We start from the raw sequence: 23,608 nt of genomic DNA on the forward strand, positions 1-23,608 counted from the left end.
GGTTAGAATGAAATGTGCATAGTTCATCTGCAAAACTGTACTTATGCTCCTGGGACAAGGAGGGGAATAAGAAAAACAGCTCACTTCTCACTCTCTGCCCCTTACAGGGAGTTTGTTTGGTTGGTTTGTTTTGCTGCCATAACAAATTAACACAAATTTAGCAGCTTAAAACAACACAAATTTATTATCACACCTCTGTCGACAGAAATCTGGCATGAGCCTCACTGGCTAAAATCAAGGAATCAGCAGGGTCGTGCTCTTTTCTGGAGACTCCAGGAAGGAACCTGTTTCCATGCTCATTCAGGTTGTTGACAGAAGTCAGTTTCCTGCAGTTGTAGAAATGAAGTCCCTGGTCCTTGCTGTCACCTGAGGGCCATTACCAGCTTCTAGAGCTGAAACTGTATTCTTTGACTTCAAAGATCTTCCTCCAGTTTCAAAGCTAGCATTAGAAGGTTGAGTCCCTCTCCTGCCTTCTCTTCGGCCACATCTCTAATTCCTCTGCCTTCTTCTTTGATTTTTATCTCATCTCATGGTCCCTAACATTAATCACATATTCACAGGTTCAGGAGAGGAGGATGTGGAACATTTGGTGGACCATGATTCTGCCTACCCCACAAGGAAACCCAGCTTCTTCCATGTTTGCACTATCACTACCTGTAGCTTGTACATCCTTATAATAACGCCTCGGCCCCAACAGGCAAGGGTGGTGGGAAAACTAGGTAGAAAACATCCTCTATATTTTTCTTGTGTCCTTGCTGCTGGCCTTGGCTTAATTATTGGATTTTCTTTATCAGGCTGTGTGAGGTTGAAGCAGACAGGAAGATGAAGAATTTAGAATTGATTTCCTGACAACACTAATCCAGTAATTGGAACAAATGCCTCCCCTCTTTCTACTCTTGAAACCATCCAGAGTTTGGGAAAGAGATATAAAGGGGACAATAGGAAAGAGGAAGGCAGGAGCAAAAATGTCAAGCCATTAAAAGACAAACATAAGCATATTTGTCCTTTTCTTAAGAACTCAACCCAAGAAGATTCCATACCTGGGGTGGTGATAAATGAGAGGAAGAGCTAAGCTCCTAAGAGTCATTTGTTGGGTGTTACGATGTATTACGCAGTGCTAGATGATTCCACAAGCTTTTCTTAATTCTTTAAACTAACATGTGGTTCATGGGTATAGTTATTATCCTGTAAATGAGGAACCTTGGGGCTCAGAGAGGTGGTCATTTACTTGAGAGAACAAATGTCAGAGCTGGATGTAAACCTAGGTCCGGGGGCTGCTCCAGCTCAAGGGAAGTTCCTCTCTCCTTGACTTCCCCTAGCAAGAAGGCAAGCTTGAGATTTGTTATGAACACTACACTGTTCCCTTCAACGTCTTGAAATTATAGAGGTATCCTCCTTCCCCAACCTTTCCCTCCCCCAGATGTTAGTGACTTCCTAATGAAGGTCTCAGTTATTTCCTTTCTTGTGATCATTACACATTACTCCTTCTGTATGTCCCCATTGTCTGAGTTGATGTTACCATTCAGGCTAGTACTTATGTAATGACCACTGGGCTGTGAGCTTGAATTTTCTTTTTCTTTTCTCCTTTTCTCTCCCTCCCTCTTTTTCAGAAGATTCAAAGAAACAAGGAAAGGTGCTGGCATGTGGTCTCTGGATAAGTCTCTGCTAGGACTTATAGGAGCAAGGAAATCCCGTTGCTATCACACAGCAGGTTTTACTGCAGTCTCTATCCCTTCAATGAGTATGGTTATCAAGCAAAAAGCCAATTAGCAACCTCTGCTTTACTTCTGTGGTAATAATTAATCAACTCTAGAATTTCAGCCTAAAATCCCAACTCCTACCGCAAGTACAAAGCCTTATATGATTTGCTCCTACCTGTCTCTTCCACTGCGTCTTATGCCAATCTGTACTCCTCAGGCACCTGCAGCCACACCGGCCAAGGCCTGCTTCTCAGCACTGGAAATGTGACTAGTCTCAACTGAAATGCGCTGGAAGTACAAAATATACACCAGACTTTTAAGCAAAATATATCACTAATATATATCACTAATCACTAATGATTTTATATTGATTACATGTTGGGTTACAATGGAAACTAATTTAATTTGTTCCTTTTTATTTTTTTATTTTTTGTGGCAATTTGAACATTTAAAATGAATTCGTGGTCCGCACTGTATTTCTATGGGACAGTGCTGCTCTACCACATTGCCTTCTTTTGTTTCCCTACTTAACACACTGTCTGGACCTACAGTGTCCATGTTATCTGTTTAGTACCTTTCTCGCCCAACCAGGACGTAAGGCAGGAACACTGTCCTCATTCACACCTGATTCCCAGGCATTTAGGACAGAGCCTGAAGCTTACTAAGTACGCTACAAATAGTCTTTGAAGGAAACGCCTTACTCTTCCTCAGCTGGAGACTAAAGAACTCGAGGTCTCAAGTCCTCTGAGTTACACCCGTGGCTCAGAGTGGACCACATGCTCCCGACCCAGGGAAAGAGGGAGGTGGACGCACAACCAGACGGGAAAAAAGCCCTCCGGAAGGTAGCACCGGTCGCACGACGCACAAACAAGGCGGCGACCCCAAGCCCCTTCGCCCTCTTTCCTCCTGGAGCCCCGCCCCACGGCCAATCATTGGGCACTTAGCCCTCGCGCCACATTGCGGCGTCTCGCGAGGGCGCAGCGGCCAGTGGTACAGCCCGTTCCCCCCGCGCTCCCCGGACAGTGGGTCCTTCCAGTCGTAGAAAAGCATTGTGGGAGGAGACCCCGGCCTTTTCTGCTTTTGCGCTCCGGGGTAGGGGGGTGTTTCGCGCTTTCCGGGATGGCGGGGGTGGGTGGCGCGGGGTATCTCGGTTTCCGAAGGGCCCAGGCGCTGAGCAGGGACGCGCGGCCACCCTGAGGGCGATGGGATATGGTTCGCCGCTGTGCCGGGCCCGAGGATCCCGTGCCGTGAGTCCGTGGAGGGAAGCGGCCCGGCCTGGTCTCCGCCACGTTGTCCGCGGACCTCAGAAGACCCCAACGCGGCCCCCAGGCTGCGTTCCCACTCCAGGAAGTGGAAGATGGACTTGACTGCATTTGAGTTTATTGGACACGTATTGTGTGTCAGGGAATTTTTAATAGAAACAGATTTCTCGTGAAAGAGAAAGGCCTCCCCCTGTAACTGCATGTATGCCTACCGTATCCCATTTGAGATCAAGTCTACATAGGAGTAAAGTGCCGTTTAAGGTTTAGATCTCGATATTTGTTTCAAGATAGAGAACTTGGCGAGTGAGCGGCAGCAGCTTCGCAGGTGAGTTTGCATTTAGTGCAAGGAGGAACCAGTTGCATCCCAGCTTTTGAAGGTTTTAACCACTTAAAACACTCTCTACTGCAGTTCTTGTTAACCTAGTCGGGTTTGAATTGTACAAGAAAATCTACAGCTGGTATTAATCACCTTTGAGCTCATCCACAGAACAGTACATTATGGGGTCAGCAACTTTGTGCCATAGATAGAGCAGTCCTTGGGTAGGTTTCTTGTAGCCTTTGTGTTGCCCGTTCACTTTTGGAAACTAGTGAATGTGGTGTCAAAAAAGGCGTAAACTAAACACTTTGCAGCCTTTTCCTGGCCTTGAATTTGGTATCTTTGGCGTAGGAGCTGCACAAGTAACAGTTTATGCTTTTACATTAGTTGACACGTGTGATCTTGAGTCTTAAGCGTATAGTTTCTCAAGCAGTTTTTAACTACATTTTGTTCAGGTGAAAGACGGATGCTTGAAGCATATCCTGCTGCTAGCTGAATTCTGTCCTGGAGCACCAAGGGTGACTAAGGTAGGATGATGGTGTTGTAGTGCTGTCTTAAAACAGTTATTTGTAATGCAAACTTCTAGGTTGGGGTGCTTTAATGGGTATTAAATTAGTACTGCAACGTGTAGTTAAGAAGGTGAAGTTAACGGCAAATAGGAAAGCCTGTTCCCAGCTTAGTTTCGGAATTTTAAAATACGTGTTTCTTTGTGTGGTAACTAAATTTCCAACACTTGCCAAATCTCAGGTTTTATGTGGACGTTTAAAGCTGAGTCCAAAATGCAATTCAGAAGGATATACTGAGTTTTATTATGAAGCTTTTAATGTTTGATGCACGTGAATATATGTCAAATTCAGTGCTTTATTTTGTCTTTTAGGATGTCCTTGATGAATTCAAAACCATCACAGGAAATCTTGACAAGAGTTGCTTGGATCATTTAAAATTCCCAGGAGTCTGAGGGGGTACTAAAACAACTGTTTTGGAACTGTCCATAAATCTACCTTTAAAATAGTGGGGCTATGAATAAATATTTCCTTGTGCTTCTTGGAGGTTTGTGTATTAAGTAATTAACTGCCAGCAAATAGCATTCTTTTGAAAGATCAAAGGGAAAGGGAGGGTTTCTATCCTCCCCGCCCCTGAAACTTGAGAATGGTTTAATCTCAGCTAAGATTGATATTCAGAGCTACCAATTATGGAGAACCAAGTGCTTGCTTTCAGTGCCTAGGCTTGGTGAACTAGAGTAGTTGGTTTTTAGGTCACAGGTGTGTTTTACGTTGTCACTGCTTTTTTTTTTTTTTTTACCCTCCACCTCAACTTTGTAGGAAAGAACAAATAGTCTTTGGGCATTGAAACATTTATTGAGTTTTTCAGTAACGTACTAGGAGGTGGGAACACAAGGGTGAGCAAAACACAGTCCCTCCCTTTGGAAGCTTAGAGTTGAATGGCAGAAATATCATCACAGATATGAAACTGCCTTTGTGAGACAAGTCTCATTCATGAGTTGACCAAGGAAACCTGAGAAAGCGGTTGAGATTAAGGGCAGTTATCATTTTTGCAAGGCAAAGTTGGGAATAGCATATGCAGAGGCCTTGGCCTAGGAAAGATACAGGTTTGTGACAGTTGTAGTTACTTTCCGTCTTAAGCGTCCTGATTTAGATAAGAGTTGAGTGCTTAATGAGGCTTGAAGGTGGCTATTAAGGGAGCCCATGGGTGGGTGTTACAAAATGAGCCTGAGCAGGTAAAACAACAGACCACATAGGGCTCTGTTTAAAGCAAGGGGAAATTTTATAGTTGTCATGTGTAAAAAAGGAGATGCAGGTGGGCCAGCTGTTGAAGCAAGAGAGGACCACCTTGGACCAGGGTGGTAGTAAAATTTGGAGATCATTAAGCTATAGAGAGCAGAGCTAACAGGACTTGGTTATAGGGGAGGTGTCTAACGATTGCTATGTGTGTAGTTTTGCACATTCACATGGTAGTGGTCCTGAATCCAGGGAGCAGCATTTTAAACTGTTGAACTGGGACTGCCTTTGAAAAATCTAAGTGACCTGGCAGAAAGACTAAGCTATGGGAATAAACCTTAAGGCTATGGGCATAAATGAGATCCACCTGGGGTAGAGGAAGAGGACTAAGCTCTGGGAAACTAATTGATGAGGTAGAATAGCATCTTACTGAAGAGCAGTAAAAGATGGTCAGAACAGTGCAAACAATGAAATACTGCACTAAAAATAAGGCAGGGCAGCCTAAAGTTACCTTTGGGATTTGGTGACAGGTGATTTTAGTGTAAGGTGTGTAGTGGAGGAGGATCTTAACAGTTTACAGTCGGGATTAGAAGAATTGACACCAGCTGCAGATAATCCTTTTGAGAAACTTGGAATGGGAGAGGAAAATAGTAGCTGGAGAGGGATTTGTGGTTGGAAAAGTTGGTTGGCTTTTATTTTCCTTTTTTTAGATGGGAGAGTTAATAGTTTAAAACCAAATGGCAAGGATCTAGCTGACAGGAAGTGGACAGGGACAAGAAGGCTGAAGGAGAGTGGGTTCCAAAACACAGGTGCAGGGACAGGAGGAAAGGAAGGATTAGTGTTGATGACAGCTGGAAAGTTTGTGGGTAGGGAGATAATGTCCTGCAGGTATCTGTTTTCTCTGGAAAGTGGAGTGGCAAAGTCATCCTCAGATGAACTCATCTTTGGGGGTGGGAGTTAGATAGCCAGGCAGGATGGAGAGACCATTTGAGGTTGGGTTTCATGAATTTATAAACGGAGGTCAACTGAAATCTACACGTAGCATTTTCTTTTTTTTTTTGAAAACACAAGGACACTAGAAATTCAAAGCAACACTTAAAAAGCTTTTTACATTTGTAAATAACCAGTGGGACTTAATGCCACAAAATACAGTATTACAAAGAACATTTATATGAATAAAAACTTCAGTCTGAAAGTGAGATCTCAGTCTTCATATCATACATCTGTGCACAGGCTGAGATCCACCTAGAGTTGGGAAGAACCTTTTTGTCCACTTCGTGTACCTAGCTAGGCAGCTGCACACTAGGATTCCAGACCTTTGATCAGAACCACCTGATCTTGGTTGTGGACACAAGATAACTGGAGTTTCCAGGAAGGAAAATAGGGCATCAAGGCATGAGTTTTCTCAACCCTTCTTTGAGTTGCCAAATAAAAAGGGCCTTCAGCACAAATACACTGTTAAACATTTAGAAGATGCAACAGACTCCCATTTTTTTTCTGAAGAAACACTTTTTGCAGGTCCAAGATACTTGAATAATTCACAGTTTGAAAGTAAAGGTGGCACACACACACACCCTTCCCACCCCTATTCTCCGGCCCTTCACTGGATCAAGTCCATCTTGAGGCGTGAAGCTTGGACAGTTTTTACTGTTTTTGCTATGTGTTTTCCAGTCAGATTGCTTGTAGATGTCTGAGATTTTTCTTCAATCAGGCTATCTTTAGATCCATTTCTTCTCTAGAAGAAAATATATTCAAAAGATAAAGTAAGATTCAGAGAAGAAAATGGCCAAATCAACTTTATTAATACATCAGAAATTAAGGTTCATAGTATCAAAAGCTGTTCAACAAATACCCTGGTTATGACATGAAGATTGTAAAGTTAAGTCTGATTGTAACATGCATAATACACTAAATGCATGAAAATTAGTCCTAAATCACTCAGCTAAATATTTCTAGTCATTCCTAAACCAGACTCTCAGGTTGAATCAAGATAATTTTAGAGTGTGAGACCTCTGAAATGGAAGATGTCTGGATAATCTGAGAGGTAGGGGAAGGACAGTGTATGTGAAGAATGGAAAGCTAATACAGCAAGAGAAAAGTTGCTGGGAGGTCACCTAAAACAAGCACTACCTTGTAAGTCACTTTACAGTAAAACCGGTCTCTGCCTGCATATCTTAAGGAAATAAAGTGAGAGTCCATGATTCATCCCACCTTTACCAGCCTTGTGCATGAAAAAAGGAAGTGAGGTGTAGACAGGCCATACCATTACCAGAACTTGGGAAATGCAACTTCCCTGCTTCCCAGTGTCATTCAAGTCCTTTCTCCATGTGGCAACCACATCAGTGGTTTCCTTTTGGCACTTAGAATAAAGCCCTGCGAAATCTGTCCGCACCCTCCTCCATGCTCTGAGCACACTGGTCTTGGCTCAAACACCCCCAGGACCTTTACGGACTTCTCTCTTGCTCTTCCATCTGCACCTGGGTGGCTCCTACTCTGCAAGTTTCCAGCTTTCTACATCAGTTCCTGAGATCGCTGGTCACCCTATTTCTGTCATCAGTTTCTGAGTTAACTTTCTTGGATCACCCTATTTCTGTAAAGTCACCTGTTGATTTTCTTTTATTTTTTTTTCAATATATGAAATTTATTGTCAAATTGACCTGTTGATTTTCTAACTGAGCCCTTGGTTTCTTTATAATGCTTCCCTAATGATTTTGTCTGTTAACTTTTATGTGTTCTATGTCTAGGCCAGCAGTCTGAACATTTTTCTCAGAAGGGCCTAATTGTAGACTACATCTGGTTGCTGTTGCATGTTGTGCCCCCCACCTCCACCCCTTAACCCTTAAAAAATGTAAAAGCAATTTATTAGCTCGTAGGCCATACAGAAACAGGCTGGATTTAGCCCATAGGCTGTAGTTTACTGACTACCCAGCCAGTGCCTGTCTAATGTGCTTATTAGGTATTTGTTGAATTCAAAGAGATGTCACAGAGACCAGCTTTGAATCAGTGCCACACTGATCCGTAGATGCATGTGAGCTGTTGTATGCAGAAAAGTGAGAACTATTTCAATGTGCAGAAGTTTCCTGCAATTCCTGAGTGATGGTGATCAGGGAGTCTAGGGTAGCTGGAAGAGCGAAAGTACAAAAAAATTCTTTGTGCTGAATCCAACTTTAAATTTTAAGACAAAGTTCCGAAAAATAACTGCCTGTTTATCCTCACAATAACCCTGACAGGTTATTTACGTTGCATAGAAATTGAAGTTTACAAGTTACACGGTTTGCTCAAAGTCACACAAGTGGTATGCAGAGACAAGGAGACACAAATGCAGGTCAATCTGAATGCAAAGCCTAAACTCCTAATCTTGAATATAAATTTTTAAAATACTATTGACTTGAAACAATTGTTTGCACAACCTATTGGCTCTTCCAGATCTACCTAATCAAAAATGAGGAAGATGTTATTGGATGTAGTAACTAATCATCCAGTCCTCCATTCAGGACTGAGGCATTCACTCCCCCAGCTGCTGGGAGTGTTGGCTGATATACGGCTAAAAAACTGAGCCCTCCCCCAGGAACTACCCTCAGCTGAAGACAGCCCCCTCCTTAGGGCACCCTTCAACAAGTGACTTGTTACATGGTGAGTGTCTATGTGTAAAGGCCAAGTGGGAGAGAGCCGATAGGCCCTCTCAGCTCTAGAGCTCCCTGTGGAATCAGCTGATGCTTTATTCGGAGAATACTACACCATTCAACATTTGGCTTTCTTTCTCATCCCAACAAGTGTTGATCCTTATGCTTTCCAATAAAGTTCCTCCATGTAAACCTCCATCTCAGAATCTCTTCCCAGGAAATCTAACATAAATTAGTACAGGCGTTTCTGACCCTGCTTAAGTCAATGACAAAAATGAATCTGGAGAAACAAAGGGCAGTGCATAACCTGTACCACTGGAGTCAGTTTTCTTAGATTGTCCATAAAACTCCCTGGATTTACATATAAAACTGTGCTTACATGCCTTTTTATGGGAGACAGTAGTTAGAATTGCGTTCCAAAGGGATGGAGGATCTAATGAACACCACATCACTACAAACAACGGGTGGACAATGACCCATTATAAACATCAACTTTGTTCTTAGAGTGATGGTTTAAGTAGACCTAAATCCACCCAATGATCTCACACAGCCTTTTTTTCTCTGATTTACCATAAGAGATGGTGTCAAACACCTTGCTGCAATATGTTTGTTAGAGTGCTCCCCTGATAGATCTAATCCAGCTGAGTAAATTGATTTTATTAAGGCAGACAACTTTACTCTGTCCTTGAATTCCCTTTTAACCACATTATTTAAAACATTTCCAGAACAAAAGTAATTTTCTTTGATGGAAAAGACAAATGAAATAGGACTTGAGTAATTCTGTCTGCCATCAATAATAGAAAATGTGCCTGCTCTAAGTCTACCACTTTCTCGCTTCTCTGGCTCAAAAAATATCAAAGAATTTTTTTTTTTTTTTTTAATTAGTGAAGCTATTGTTTCTTTGCTCTGGTTTCAAATAATCTTACCATTTTCGTTATCCTTCGCTTTGCTCCAAGGATCAGACTGTTTGAGACCTTGCACTAGCTCTAGCTCTCACTTCTAACTTAACTCTTCCCATGTTGTGCCTTGTCTTGATCATGTAACCCTCCTTCCACGTTTTGTATAATTTCTTTTTAAATTACAGAATCTCAGAATGAGGTTAGAGATTCATTGCCCTATTTCCCCAAAAGAACTTTCAGAAAAGTGCTTCTCAAAAATTTTCATCAATACCAATACCTTAAAACTTTATTATTACCAACCTGATGAACTGTGGAGCCACCAGAACCCTGAGCATCTGAAGAACGTGTCACAGGAAGTGGAGGTACAAGATCCGTTTTTGAACTGCAGAGGATTTGTTTTAGAATTAACAATTGAGATAGTACCTAGAATCACAACTTGAGGTGGAAGAGAACTACAGAATAGAAAACATGTTTGATGTACCTATATACTCCTTAAGAGTACCCTACCACAATACTTTACACGGAGAGATGTTTAATAAATGTTTTTGCATTAAGTTGGGCAGGCTTTGCATTAAGTTGAGCCAGGTTTTGACTTGCTCAAAATCATAGAAGAACCAATAGTAAAACATAAGTGTGGTTCCCATGTGCTCTAGTTACTGTGACATGTATAAATGGCCTTTCGATTTGTTTCCAAAGAAGCATTTGTGGCCATTTATTCTTTTTCTATAAACCTATGTAGCTATAAATAGCCATGCTCTACATTTTACAAACAAAAAATAAACAAAACCTGGCCTATAACTCTCTCGGCTGGGCTAGCTTATGTCCCAACTTATTAATGTTCATCAAAATTTTGAGCCTTAATTCAGAGTTAAATGATTAACATTCCTACCCAGCAATACCAAGTACATGATACATAATTATTTCATTAACATATTCATTTAAAATATAGCCCCTCTTGCGACTGTATTGTGAAATACAGTCACTTTCCTCAAAAGAAAAACTGAATAACACAAATAACTACAACATATGGTATTTGCTATAGTAAAAGAAAATGTCATCAGATCAAAAAGAAACATACACCGTTTCTCAAATAAGGATGCATTATTCATAATAGAATAGTTAATGCATTTTTTTTTCTTGTAAAAGTTTCAGTGCATAGCTTGAAGGTACCATGATTCAGGCTAAGTATGGTCTAGATCTGTGCTGTCCAATATGGTAGCCACTAGCCATACAGGGCTACTTAAATTTAATTAAGAATATTAAATTTTCAGTTTCTCGGTCACACTAGCCATCTTTCAGATACTTAACAGTTATAGATACAGAACATTTCCATCATTGCAGAAAGTCCTACTGTACTGTGCTGTTCCAGAACTGGAGTCCTGCAAGTGATAATGTACTCAAGCTTGCTCACTTACTTCACCTCCGAGAGAACAGATCGCTCTCCATCTGAACACTGAGACCTGCGATACTGGCGGTAACTTCGCGGTGAATGGGAATGCCTGATGCGGATTGGGTCACCTTGAGTCCTGAATAAGCAACCAAAAACATGGAAATAAACCAGAAGTCAGAAGAGGATAATTTGGAATTTTTCCTTAATATGGAAACCACAAAGGAATGACTTCAAGAATTTAAAAAGAACATGATCCCTCTGAGCTTAGAAAGCCTAAGTGGCTTCACTTTCACGAGCTAACAGAAAACTGCCCTCTTGACCATTTACATGACCATTTCATTTACATGAAAATGAAGCTCTATTATTTGTATGCACATGAGTGTGTAGTTTTTTAATGAAAAATTCTAATGAAACTATTCCCTACAGTTGAATTTTTTCCAGTAGTGTGAAAGAAAAAAAAGTCTGTAACGCAGACAAATGGCATTCCTATGAGGAAAGGTTGGTCCTTATCCTAGCTAATTAGCCTGTCATTAAGAATTCAATCTTTAGGGGCGCCTGGGTGGCGCAGTCGGTTAAGCGTCCGACTTCAGCCAGGTCAGGATCTCGCGGTCCGTGAGTTCGAGCCCCGCGTCAGGCTCTGGGCTGATGGCTCAGAGCCTGGAGCCTGTTTCCGATGCTGTGTCTCCCTCTCTCTCTGCCCCTCCCCCGTTCATGCTCTGTCTCTCTCTGTCCCAAAAATAAATAAACGTTGAAAAAAAAAATTTTTTAAAAAAAGAATTCAATCTTTGGCCAAGAGATGAGGGGGTGGTAGGAAGGGGAGTTGGGGAGAGTGTGTACAAACCTGCAGTTTGACCAGAGTGGGAAGAAAGCATGGGTTACAGACGGAAATAAAGCAAGGAAATAACCCCCCACCCCCACACACCCTTTCTCTTTACCAATTACAGCAGGGCAGAAAACAGTAAATAGATCATCTTCTGCTGCATCCTACACTGAATGGTGATTAGGGAATCCTGTTACGCTTCCATGGAGCACATTCAATGTGCTAGTTCTATGGGCTAATGTGGCAGGATTCAGGGCCAATACAACTATCTTGTAGTGAATAAAAAGAAACATTATTACCAATCAATGAATCCCTTAAAAAAAGAACTTAGGTTTTAGAACACATTATCAAAAGCTCCTGTGTACCCACTTCATACAAACTGGCAGTTAATATATGATTGTGATTGTAGTGCAAAATAACAATTAGCTTTTATACACCCTTTTCTACCTCTTTCTCTACAGTTTTTTTTTTTTTTTTTTTAATATTTTTGAGAGGGAGAGACACAGAATGCAAGCAAGCCAGGGGGCAGAGAGAGAGAGGGAGACACACAATCTGAAGCAGGCTCCAGGCTCTGAGCTGTCAGCACAGAGCCTGACCGAACTCACAAACCATGAGATCATGACCTGAGCCGAAGTCAGATGCTTAATGGACTGAGCCACTCAGGCACCCCCTTTCCTACAGTTTTAATTTTAGTTAAAATGTAAAGACAAAGCCCTTCATAGAATACCACCGGAAACTAAGAATGGACTATTCACTTATAAGTACTAATAAAACTTTTGTGACAAGATTTTCAAAGACATACTCACTCTATTTTAGTGTATGGAATCTCTTTTAATTGTTCTTCAGACAAACCAGAAGGATCCACAAGTTCCTTTCTAGAAGGGAATGAGCAAGAAAATTAAATTTATGAAGCTGATAGAAATACAACTGGCAGGTGAGTTTTTCCTTCCTAACCTTATCCCCAAACACAGTATTAGTAAAACTAAGAGAAATATAAGCCAGGAGCAAAGATTAAAAACCTAGTATGTATTCAAGGAAAAATGGGGGGGAAAACCTTTTCTGTGGCTCTTCTACCTTTTTTCCAGTTTTTCTATAACTGGAATGTAGACGACTCTCCATCCATCATTTCTTTACAAAAGATCTGCTTCTCTCCCCTGTAGTATCTTTTTTCCTTCTGAATCTGTTTTCCCTGGTATTTATTTGTAAAACATTGTCCTGAGGCCATTTACAGGTTGAGGCTAACTGGCCTTAAGAGAGAAGATGTCAGGGCTACCTGTAGAGGGGCTGCTGGCACGGGAAGGCATCACCGCTGTGAGTCCCATGTTCTACATAATGATGGCAATGAAGAAAGACTATGTGACAGGCTTCAGCCAGAGGCTGCCTCTCGGTGTCAGTGGTCTCCCTCGTAAACGCCTTAACACTACATGGGTTTTGAAACAAGAAGAGGAAGAAAAAAATCAGTACTTACTGAATATGCTTCCATAACTCTTCTTTTGCTTGGATATCAGGGCTCCTCCTATAAATAGAAAAAACACCACTCATCTCTGCAAACATGCTTCATCGAAAAATCCAACAGCTAACTTTAGCCGAGCTACATTAATAGTTTTCAGACTGTGAAGTTCTTATTTGCCAGCTGGGACCAGACAACGAAAGACTGGGCAGGGAGAGCCAATGTGGGATAGCATAAAGATACAAGATAATTTATCTGCTAGTAGTACTGAAAAAAATCACGTAAAACCCAGCCACAGCCAAGGCTTTATCTGATGAAAGAGCCTAGAACTTGAAGAGCAAATCCACACACCCTCCACTGGTGATTTTACAGTGAAGATGATTCAGGCCTTCTGTTTCTGGTCCTTCTGGCTATTTCTAAGTAAAGGCAAAGAACTCATCCTGATTCTATTAATAGGAAAGATTCCCAACATGATCTGTGATTACCTAGTAGAAGCAGCAACCACAGGGAAAAGGGAATGGTGGGACAGCCCAGGCTGGCACACTGTGCCAGTGACCTACCTACCTTTCATACTACATCTCATGTTGTGTTTCTGGGCCAGAGCATGGGCCCAGAAATGCTGGGATCTATGTGTGGCTTATACTGTCACCTCTGTATGCCCTTCTCCATCTGAATCTACATACCCCACAAATCTCCAAAAATCCCCGAGTAGAAATTATACCACTACTTTTAATTTCCTAGAATGAGAAATTTCAAGTCTTTATCCATGTGTTCACCCTCCCCACAATAGCAATGAATACTAGAAATCTATTATCACTGCAAGTGTTGCCACAGAATGATTTTTTTTCCTAGTGAGAAAATGATAAGCTTTCGTTAGTCCTTTCAATAGAACCAAGGCCTAATAAAGGCCCAAAGAAAGGACGCAAAACCTAACAATTAAAAGGCCTGGTGCTACGCAAAGCCACAGCAATTTTACGTTCTGTGGAATTTTACGTTCATAATCTGTATCAGCATTTTTGGGCTCAATATCACTTTCAACATATGATATTATCATTGTTTTCATTTTTCTCAGTAATAAGGCACCACTGAGGCATTCTGGTAGGACTTTCTGAGACCACAGAATACAATAAGCTACTTTCTAGCAATTAAATTGACTAAGTGGCTTTTTCCTTTATGGAAAAAAAATCTGTAAAGGCCTTTTAACCAATTCAAAAGGAGTCAAAACATGGAAGATAAGGGGAGGGGATGAAGCCTTGGTCTCAAATGTAAAAATGTGATATTGTTAAATGTTGATTTTGTTATATAATAAAATTATATGCTTAAAAAAATTTTTTTTAAAGTTTATTTTGAGAGACAGAGCATGAGAGACAGAGAGAGGGGAGGGGCAGGGAGAGAGGAAGGAGATAATCCAAAGCAGGCTCTACACTGTCAGCACAGAGCCTGATGCAGGGCTCGATCCCATGAACCATGAGATTGTGACCTGAGCCAAAATCAAGAGTCACTGAGCCACCCAGATGCCCCTATACACTTTTTTTTTTAAGTCTTAAGAAATGCTTCTTTGGAAGGATTTTCTGTAAGGAATCTGCCTTTCCTATGTTTGGCTGGTGTGATTCACTAGACAATATTTTAAATGATACTTCTGGAGAAGGTGCTAATACTAAAAAGCACTAAGCTATTTATACTATTCCCAGAGAAAAGATGGTTCTGCTTTACCTGTACATCAGCATCTAATTGTCAGAGAGGGTCACCCAATAGTCTTAAGTATTACAGAATATCTAGGTTAGGAAGCCATTCTATTGAAAATCATTCTTATTTCTGAAGGTGCAATAGTAAGGCTATCTTTGAGTTGAAGAGGGTTTCTCAACCTCAACACTATTGACATTCTGGGTCAAATAATTCTTTGCTGTAGAGGGCTGTCCTATGCGTTGTAGGATGATTAGTAGCCCTATGGTCTCTGCCCATGATGTCAGTAATACCTCCCCACTGTGACAAGCAAAAATGTCTCCAGGCATTGCCAAATGTCCCATGGGGCGCAAAACTGCCCGAACCTGGAAATAACTGGTCAAAGGTTTGACCTGAAAGTAAAGTAGTTATGGTTGGGTGGAGGAACTGTGAGGCCAGGTCACTGTAGAGATCCATTATGTGATTACTGACACAGTGTCGGAGAGAATAATAGCAAAGCAGGAACTAAATCTTCAAATAATGAGGTAAGGGACGCATACACAAGGAGTGGTATAATTTGATGGCCTGAGATTCAAAACCGAGTGCTTTGAGGAAAGAGGAAGGGAGAATAAGAAAAAGCAATGAGGGACAAGTAGGATGTGCCTGTCCCCCATGACTACTATATCAGGCTAGTGAGAGAGAGATGATGAATATAAGCAACATACAAAACACTTGATAACTGGATATTTCTGAGTGCTGGAATTGCAGGTAATGTTATTATTCATACTTACCTATCTTTTCTGATTTATTTTTAGTCAAGAGAATTTTTTTTAAGTTTATTTATTTTTGAGAGAGAGAGAGAGAGCACAAGCAGGAGAGGGGCAGAGAGAGAGGGAGACGGAATCCCAAGCTGGCTCCACACTGTCATGGTCAAGAGAATTTCTAACTTTAGGTATCAAAAAAGAAAAACATAAAAATATTTCCATGGTTTAAAAAATTACTATTGTTGCAATTCCACAGGCAATACCTTTCATTCCCATCTTGTAAGAATTAGCAGAAATGTTACCTTAACCCAAATGGGAACATTAGTCCTTGGAGCCATAAATACTGGTCCTAAAAGATTCAGGAATTTAGTCTAGATGTTTAAGTTCTATAGCATCTATAATAAGCATCTACGATTGTCATGTTTAAGTTACTGAGTTCTGAAATGCACAGCAGTTTCAAGCAGCTTTATGTCAGGGAGAAGTTCCAAAGCTAAAAACAAAAAAACAAAAACAAAAACAAAAACAAAAAAAACAATTTCCTCCAATTGCTAGACCACCTGTGATTTAACAAATGTAAATACAGGCAACATGCTAATGAGGAATGTATTATTCTTATGCTTACATCTGCACACATTTAATCAATAATTTAGGATGATTTCATGATCTGCAGCTCAACATCATTTTGTGAATTTAGAAAGCTGTGGAATTTTGACAGCCATTTTTCTTAATTAAAGTGCTCTTAATTATGCAGATGTTTTATTTGAACTCTCCAAATAAGTTCCTAAGGAAATAGAGCATATATATATAATACACATGAAGTTCAATATTAGTCCCATATTTTTCAAAAACAAAACATCCCTCATCTACACCTGATACCAACAGCCCAATATAAATATTCATTTTTCAGAGAAATTAGCTTTGATGAGACATCATTTAGAATCATCATCTCCTTTCTTCCAAAACTCTAAGAACAACACTTGTTAAATCTACAGTGTTTAAACCCCATCACTGCATATAGTCTTTTACATCTCCCTAATGTTACGATTATATTAACTAGAAAACACTATATGTTAAACTATGGGATACAATACACTATATTTTTATGTACTATAATAAACTAAAAAATAAATGAGGTAGCATTTGACTTCATGCTTTTGTGACCTTACCACTGAACGCTGTTCTAAAAGGAAATTTAGACTTGAAAATGTTACTAAGAAAACTGTAAGTTTATAAAACATCTTTATTTTAAAAATTCAAAGCCCTTAACAAATATCTCATTAATTCCTCATCATATTCCTGAGTGGTCAGAATAGACACGATTAAGAGAAAGCTTAATCTTCCACTCCTTCCCTCCCTCTGTCAGAATTAAAGAAGGATTAGGAAGCCACAGGGCTCAGCAACCTGGCTACTGAAGATCATTCAAGGAGTCACTTCCAGAACCTACATGCTAAATCTCTGAGGAATCAGACTTCTGTTTTGTCTTTAATGGGAACATCACTTCACCCTGACAATCCCATCTTCACATCAATTATTTTTGAATAAAAATAGTGAGACCTTACCACCACCAGAGGGAGCATGAGCCTTCTCACACACACAAGTTGAACCTATGAGAACTATTGTTTCAGCTTCACTGCCTCTTCCAAATATACCAATGAGTAAAGTTCTACTAATATAGAAAAGCATTTTCACCAAAAGTTTCTAATGATAAGTAAACAAGAATGTCATGGCAATGCAGCTTCAAAATGTACTAGAAAGAACTGTACTTCTCAACATTTTCCTAGATGAGATCCAATGATATTTTAGCTTAATGTGTTTTAGGAGAGAGGGGGTTTGTATTTTATACTATTGTATGTCTCTGGCATTTATAATACATAAAATTTTCTAGCTTTTTATTGTAAATTTGAAAAATAAAATGAATGAATCATGTGAATGACGTATCATAGCATTCTAAACCCTCAGTGAATATATGTCCATATAGCAATTTATTAACACGGTAGTAGGAATTAAGAATATGGGAGTAATTGACAGTTAAGTGGCTTACTGTATATCTGAAATGTTAATTATATGTGAAGAACAATTTTAATTACTTTCTCAGATCCTGCTCTAGTCATGTTACCATTTTTTTAAAAAGCAGTAGCGATTCTTGGGGTGCCTGAGTGGCTCAGTCAGTTGAGCATCTGATTCTTGGTTTTGGCTCAGGTCATTATCCCAGGGTCGTGGGATCAAGCCTGGCGTTGGGCTGGGCTCTGCACTGAGCGTGGAGCATGCCTAGGATTCTCTCTCTCTCTCCCTCTCCCCTTCTCCCTGTCTCTCTCTCTCTAAAATTAAAAAAAAATTTTTTTAATTAAAAAAAAAAACATTAAGAAAAAAGCAGTAGTGGTTCCTAAATTTGCACAGAACCAAATTATAATCTTCATTTGAGTTGGCCCCACCCCGCTCTCTTCACATCTCACCTCCTCTTTATCTCAAGGGAAAAAAATCAGTACCTTACAGCATTTCTAGAGATTGCCCAAGACCTAGAGAACTTATTATAGTAACTGTAATCCCAAGTATGATATCACAGGTACTTGTCATATAGGACTTGAATTTTCAGCAATATGAAAATGGTATTATCTGTTTGTAGAGATGACACTGGGAGTTCATGGAGATTAGGCAGTAAGCTAACATCGGGGAGGCCCAGAAAGCAGAGGTCTGACAATGGCACCCAGCAAATAACTTTCTTAGTTGTCAACAAACCTCAGGTTTTTAATGTCATAGCTCAAAGAAAGAGAGCTCAGTTTGTCCATAGAAGGTAGGTATTCCATCATCTTGCAGAGTTGTAACAGTTTTATCCAGTTGCCTACTTGACATTTCCATTTGATTACACACTTGGTTTCTCAAACCTAACAAAACAAAAATCTTGACACTCTCTCCACACACATCTCCAGCCCATCTCACCCACCTCAGTAAAACCTCATGACTTCCCGCTCCACCCATCAGTCCCAGATTGCAAATTCATGCAAAATACCTGTCACACTCCCAAATCGGCCAGCACTGCTTCCAAAATGTGTTTTCATCCACTTCTCTTCATTTCTGAGCTAAAACCACCTCTCACACCTAGCCCACCCCAGAGGTTTTCCAGTTGCTCTTCCTATGTCCTTTCTCCTTCTCAGTCTGCTTTTTACCAAGGAGGTAGAGTAACTTCTGAATGAACTACTCTTCAAATAGATTTTTTTTTCACTTGGAATTTCTTTAACTGCATTTTGGTCATATAGCTATATAATTAATCAACCAAGTTCAGTTACAAAGTCATCCCAAATATTTGCTAAATCTTTTTTATGGTTTGCTTTAAACCTAAATTCCAGAAAGATGCACATCAAACTCTTAATGGGGTTCTCTCCCACGACTGCATTTTTCTGAGATAATCCTGTACCTGATCTGATATTTTTATCATGTAAATAAGATTAAAATTAAAGTTTAAATAATATTTTAAGTTTAAAGTACCATTGGATTCTTCTCTGATTTCAGCTGATCTGATAAAAACAATACTGAGTTTAAAGGCATATCTCTACCTCAAAAGGGCATTCTGAACCTCTGCTTCTGGACACAATGGAATAACTGGTTTCAGAGGGACCCTTCCCTCCTCAAGGACTATAAAATAAAACAAAATATACAAAGCAACTGTTTCTCAGACATTGGGCAACAGACAAGATAAGCCTATGATGTTTGAGAGAAGAGAAGCACAAGGCAATCCCCCTCATTTGCTTCAGTTTTCTCTGGGGGGACTTTCCAAGTATGGGACAGGGAAGTGGAGCTCAAGAGGCAACAGTCTCACGTGGCTGGGGAGGCAGAGATCAGAACGTGAGGCTACTGATCAGGCTGGAATTTACAATGCAGGATAAAATTAAAAAGGGGACTTCAGAAGTCTGTACGGGGTTTTCCTTAAGAGGATGGCTGAGTATATTCATTGCACTTAATCTCTACATAAGCGGGGTAAGACTATATGAGGCCTAACAGAGAGAAGCTGCTGTAAGACTTAGCGCCGAGCAGAGACACCAGAGAGGTGAAGTGGTAGGAGACAGAGTTCTGATGCAGTTGCTGTGGAAGAGCCATGCTGAACACTGTATGCTTCAATTAAGACTCCAGAAAGGCCAAGCTTTAGGAATGGGGATGAAGCCTAAAGTAAAAAAACACATCCTAAACTAATGAAAAAGTCTAAAAAGTCCCACACTACCAAAGCATAAACCCAAGCATAAAAAATAAGATTGAAAGTAGCCACCAGTAATTTAGCCACCTGCCTGAACAAAATTTGACTCTTTAAAGAAAGACAGCATAGGGGCGCCTGGGTGGCTCGGTTAGTTAGGCGTCTGACTTCGGCTCAGGTCATGATCTCATGGTCTGTGAGTTCAAGTTCCACGTCAGGCTATGTGCTGACAGCTCAGAGCCTGGAGCCTGCTTCGGATTCTGTGTCTCCCTCTCTCTGCCCCTCCCCTGCTCACGCTGTGTCTCTGTCTCTCAAAAAAAAAGTGAATAAACGTTAAAAAAATTTTTTTTTAAAGAAAGGCAGCATAATCCAGACCTCCTAATTAGACATCATCTAAAATTTTCAGCATATATGGGGTGCCTGGCTGGCTCAATCAGTACAGCATACAACTCTTGATCTTAGGGTTATGGGTTCGAGCTCCATGTTGGTGTAGAAATTATTTAAAAATAAAAGCTTTAGGGGCACCTGGGTGCCTCAGGCAGTTAAGTGTCCAACTCTTGGTTTTGGCTTAGGTCACAATCTCATGGTTTGTGAGTTTGAGACCCATGTCTGCTTGGGATTCTCTCTCCATGCCCCTCCCCTGCTTACTCACTCATTCTCTCTCTAAAAATAAATAAATAAACTTAAAAAAAATAATAAAATCTTTAAAAAATAAATTTTCTGCATACAATAAAAAATTATTATATATGTAGAGAGATAAATATAATCATAATCTAAAAATAATAAAAGTAGTCAATAGAAACATTTTTAAATGTGGGAATTCATAAACAAGAGCTTTAAAACATCTTGTAAATATGTATATAACAACTTCTAGGAAAATATGGACATAATAAATGAATACATGGGAAATCTCAACAGAGAAGTGAAAACTATTAGAAGAACAAAAGTAAAAGTCAGAGAGCTTTAAGAGGAGACTGGATAACACAGGGCGAAAAGAATTGACTAAGCTGAAAACAAGTCAACAGAAATCAAAATTTAAAGGGGAAAAAATATTTTATAAATGAACAAAACCTTAGTTGCTTTTGGGACAATATTAAATGGTCTAGCATATATACAATTTGATACCCAAGAAACAGAAGACTGAATGGGTCAGGAAAAAGAATTGGAAAATATAATGGCCAAAAGTCTCCTAAATTTGGTGAAAAACATCAAATTACAGAAACATAAATAATAAATATAAAGATGACATTTAGCTATACCATAGTCAAACAAATAAAAAGATAATGAAAAAAAATCATAAAAGTAGCTGGTGAAACAAAAGACAAATTCCATACAGTGCCTATGGAATGAAGATAGACTTATCAGAAATGACAGCAACCAGAACACAACAGAACAATCTCTTTAAGTGTGAAAGAAAAAACTATCAACTTAGAATCATATAGCTAGTGAAAACATCTGCTCCAAACAAGGGTAAGATAAAGACATCTTCACATAAACGAAGAGAATTCCTCATCTGCAGACTGGTACTACAAGAAATGCTGAAGGAAGGAAAATTGAATGTCAGACCTAGAGGAAGAAATAAAACACACTGGTCATAGTAAATATGTGGGTAACTGTATTCATTCTTTTTTGCTTATTTATCTTTGAGAGAGAGAAAAAGAGAGTGTATGTGCCTAAGCTGGGGAGGGGCAGAGAGAGAGGGAGAGAATCCAAAGCAGGTTCCACCCTACCAGTGCAGAGCCTGATGTGGGGCTTGTGGGCTTGAGCCCACAAACTGTGAGATCATGACCTGAGCTGAAATCAAGAGTTGGATGCTTAGCTGACTGAGCCACCCAGGCACCCCATTGTATTCATTTTCTATTGCTGCTGTAGAAAATTGCCACAAATTTAATGGCTTAAAACAACACAAATTTTTTTTAATATGAAATTTATTGTCAAATTGGTTTCCATACAACACCCAGTGCTCATCCCAAAAGGTGTCCTCCTCAATACCCATCACCCACCCCCCTCTCCCTCCCACCCCCCATTAACCCTTAGTTTGTTCTCAGTTTTTAAGAGTCTCTTATGCTAAAACAACACAAATTTTTTATCTTACAGTTCTGTAGATCAGAAATCTGACCAAGGTCTCACTGGACTAAAATCAAGCTGTGACAGGGATGCATTCCTTTCTGGAGGCTCTAGAAGAAAATCCATTCCCCTACCTCTTCCAACTTTAGAAGCTGCCCACATTCTTTGGCTCATTGCCCCTTCCTCCATCTTTAAAGCCAACTACAGCAGATTGAGTTCAAACTGAATAATTTTCACTCCCTCTTCTGTCTTTTCTTCCACTTTTTAAGAAACCTTCTGATTACTTTGAGCCCATTTGGATAACTCAGGAAAATATCCCTGGCAGAAGGTCAACTGTTTAACAATCTTAATTCTACCTGCAACCTTAATTTCCCTTTGTCATCTAACATAAAATACTTACATGTCATGGAGGTTAAGATGTGGACCTATCTAGGGGACTGTTTTCTGCCTACTACATTACTATAACTTTCCCCCCCTCTTTTCTTAATTTCTTTAAAAAACAACTAAACTGTTTAAGCCAAGATAATAACATTATAATATGGGGCTATTAACATGCAAAATTAAACTATATGCCAGTAGCACAAAGGAAGAAGAGAGGGAATAAATGGAGTTATATTTTTCTAAATTTTACATAAAATATTACATAAAATTTCACATGCATTTTACATGAAATATTATGATATTAATCCTAAACACATTATGATAAATTAAAGAACCATACTGTAAGCCATGGAGAAACCACTAAAGAAAAAAATAATAAGTATAGGGAAGATGTTAATTAAAAGTAAAATGGAGAACCAAAGTATCCATTTAACACAAAATATAATAGGAAAGGAGGAACAAAGCAACAAAAAAGATAAATAGGAAAAAGAGCAAGATAGGAGGCTATTAATGTATTAATAATTATATTAACTGTAAATATACTAACATTCAATTTAAAAGGTAGAGATGGTCAGACTTGATTAAAAAAAAAAAAAAAGACCAACCATTTGCTGTCTACAAGTAATCAAAAGATGGACTCTAAATATAGAGACATACTTTGGTGGTGCCTGGTGGCTCAGTTAGTTAAGCCACCAACTCCTGATTGAGGCTCAGATCATGATCTCACAGGCATGAGATTGAGCGTGAGGAACTCCGCACGGGGCATGGAGCCTGCCCGACATTTTCTCTCCCTCTCCCTCTGCCCATCCTCTGCTCCTGCATCCTCTCTCTCCCTCTGTCTCTCTCTCTCTCAAAAAAAAAAAAAAAAAAAAAAGACATACTTTGGCTTAAAATAAAAGAATTACAAGTACATAACATTCAAACAGTGAGCATGAAAAAGGTTTGTAATGGTTATATATATACACACATAAGAGTTTGTGTGCCTATGTGTGTAGTAGACATAGGGAAAAGAATATTACCAGCAAAAAGAAAACATTTCACTATAATAAAACAGTCAATTCCTCAGGAAGACAAAAAATAATTGCAAATATACCAGAGCTTCAAAATAACTTAAAGCAAAAACTGACAGAACTGGGGCACTTGGGTGGCTCAGTCAGTTAACCTTCCTACTCTTTATTTTGGCTGGGGTCATGATCTCGTGGTTGGGTGAGATTGAGCCCTGCATCGACACAAGCAAATGACAAGCAAAGCCTGCTTGGCATTCTCTCTCTCTCCCTCTCCCTCTGCCCCTCCCCCAATTGGGTTCTCCCTCTCTCTCTTTCTCTCTCTCTCTCTCAAAATAAATAAAAAGA

The 23,608-nt window shown here is 39.8% G+C and overlaps 1 protein-coding gene, 1 long non-coding RNA gene and 1 other non-coding gene across 3 annotated transcripts in view; 2 read left to right on the forward strand and 1 right to left on the reverse strand.

Moving 5' to 3' along the window:
• The first annotated feature begins 2,832 nt into the window (after window positions 1-2,832).
• Window positions 2,833-4,327, forward strand: LOC124506734 (uncharacterized). Its single transcript, XR_006960871.1, has 3 exons — window positions 2,833-3,287; window positions 3,734-3,805; window positions 4,156-4,327. It is a non-coding gene; the product is annotated as an uncharacterized LOC124506734 (long non-coding RNA).
• On the forward strand, window positions 3,516-3,649 carry LOC124523608 (small nucleolar RNA SNORA13). Its single transcript, XR_006965048.1, has one exon. It is a non-coding gene; the product is annotated as a small nucleolar RNA SNORA13 (small nucleolar RNA).
• A 297-nt stretch (window positions 4,328-4,624) lies between the features above and the next one.
• EPB41L4A (erythrocyte membrane protein band 4.1 like 4A) overlaps window positions 4,625-23,608 on the reverse strand; it is a 256,160-nt gene continuing 237,176 nt past the window's right edge. The window contains exons 19-23 of the mRNA XM_047090213.1: window positions 13,218-13,265; window positions 12,556-12,624; window positions 10,955-11,065; window positions 9,840-9,921; window positions 4,625-6,752 (exon numbers count right to left, since the gene is read on the reverse strand). Coding sequence (XP_046946169.1) covers window positions 6,618-6,752; window positions 9,840-9,921; window positions 10,955-11,065; window positions 12,556-12,624; window positions 13,218-13,265 — 445 coding nt within the window. The 3' untranslated portion in view covers window positions 4,625-6,617. The remainder of the gene's footprint in view (window positions 6,753-9,839; window positions 9,922-10,954; window positions 11,066-12,555; window positions 12,625-13,217; window positions 13,266-23,608) is intronic.

The sequence above is a fragment of the Lynx rufus genome, unplaced genomic scaffold (genome assembly GCF_022079265.1).
Source record: "Lynx rufus isolate CCGP_SWC_20201006 ecotype Redwood Valley unplaced genomic scaffold, mLynRuf1.p SCAF_1, whole genome shotgun sequence".
NCBI classification, from domain to species: Eukaryota; Metazoa; Chordata; class Mammalia; order Carnivora; family Felidae; genus Lynx; species Lynx rufus.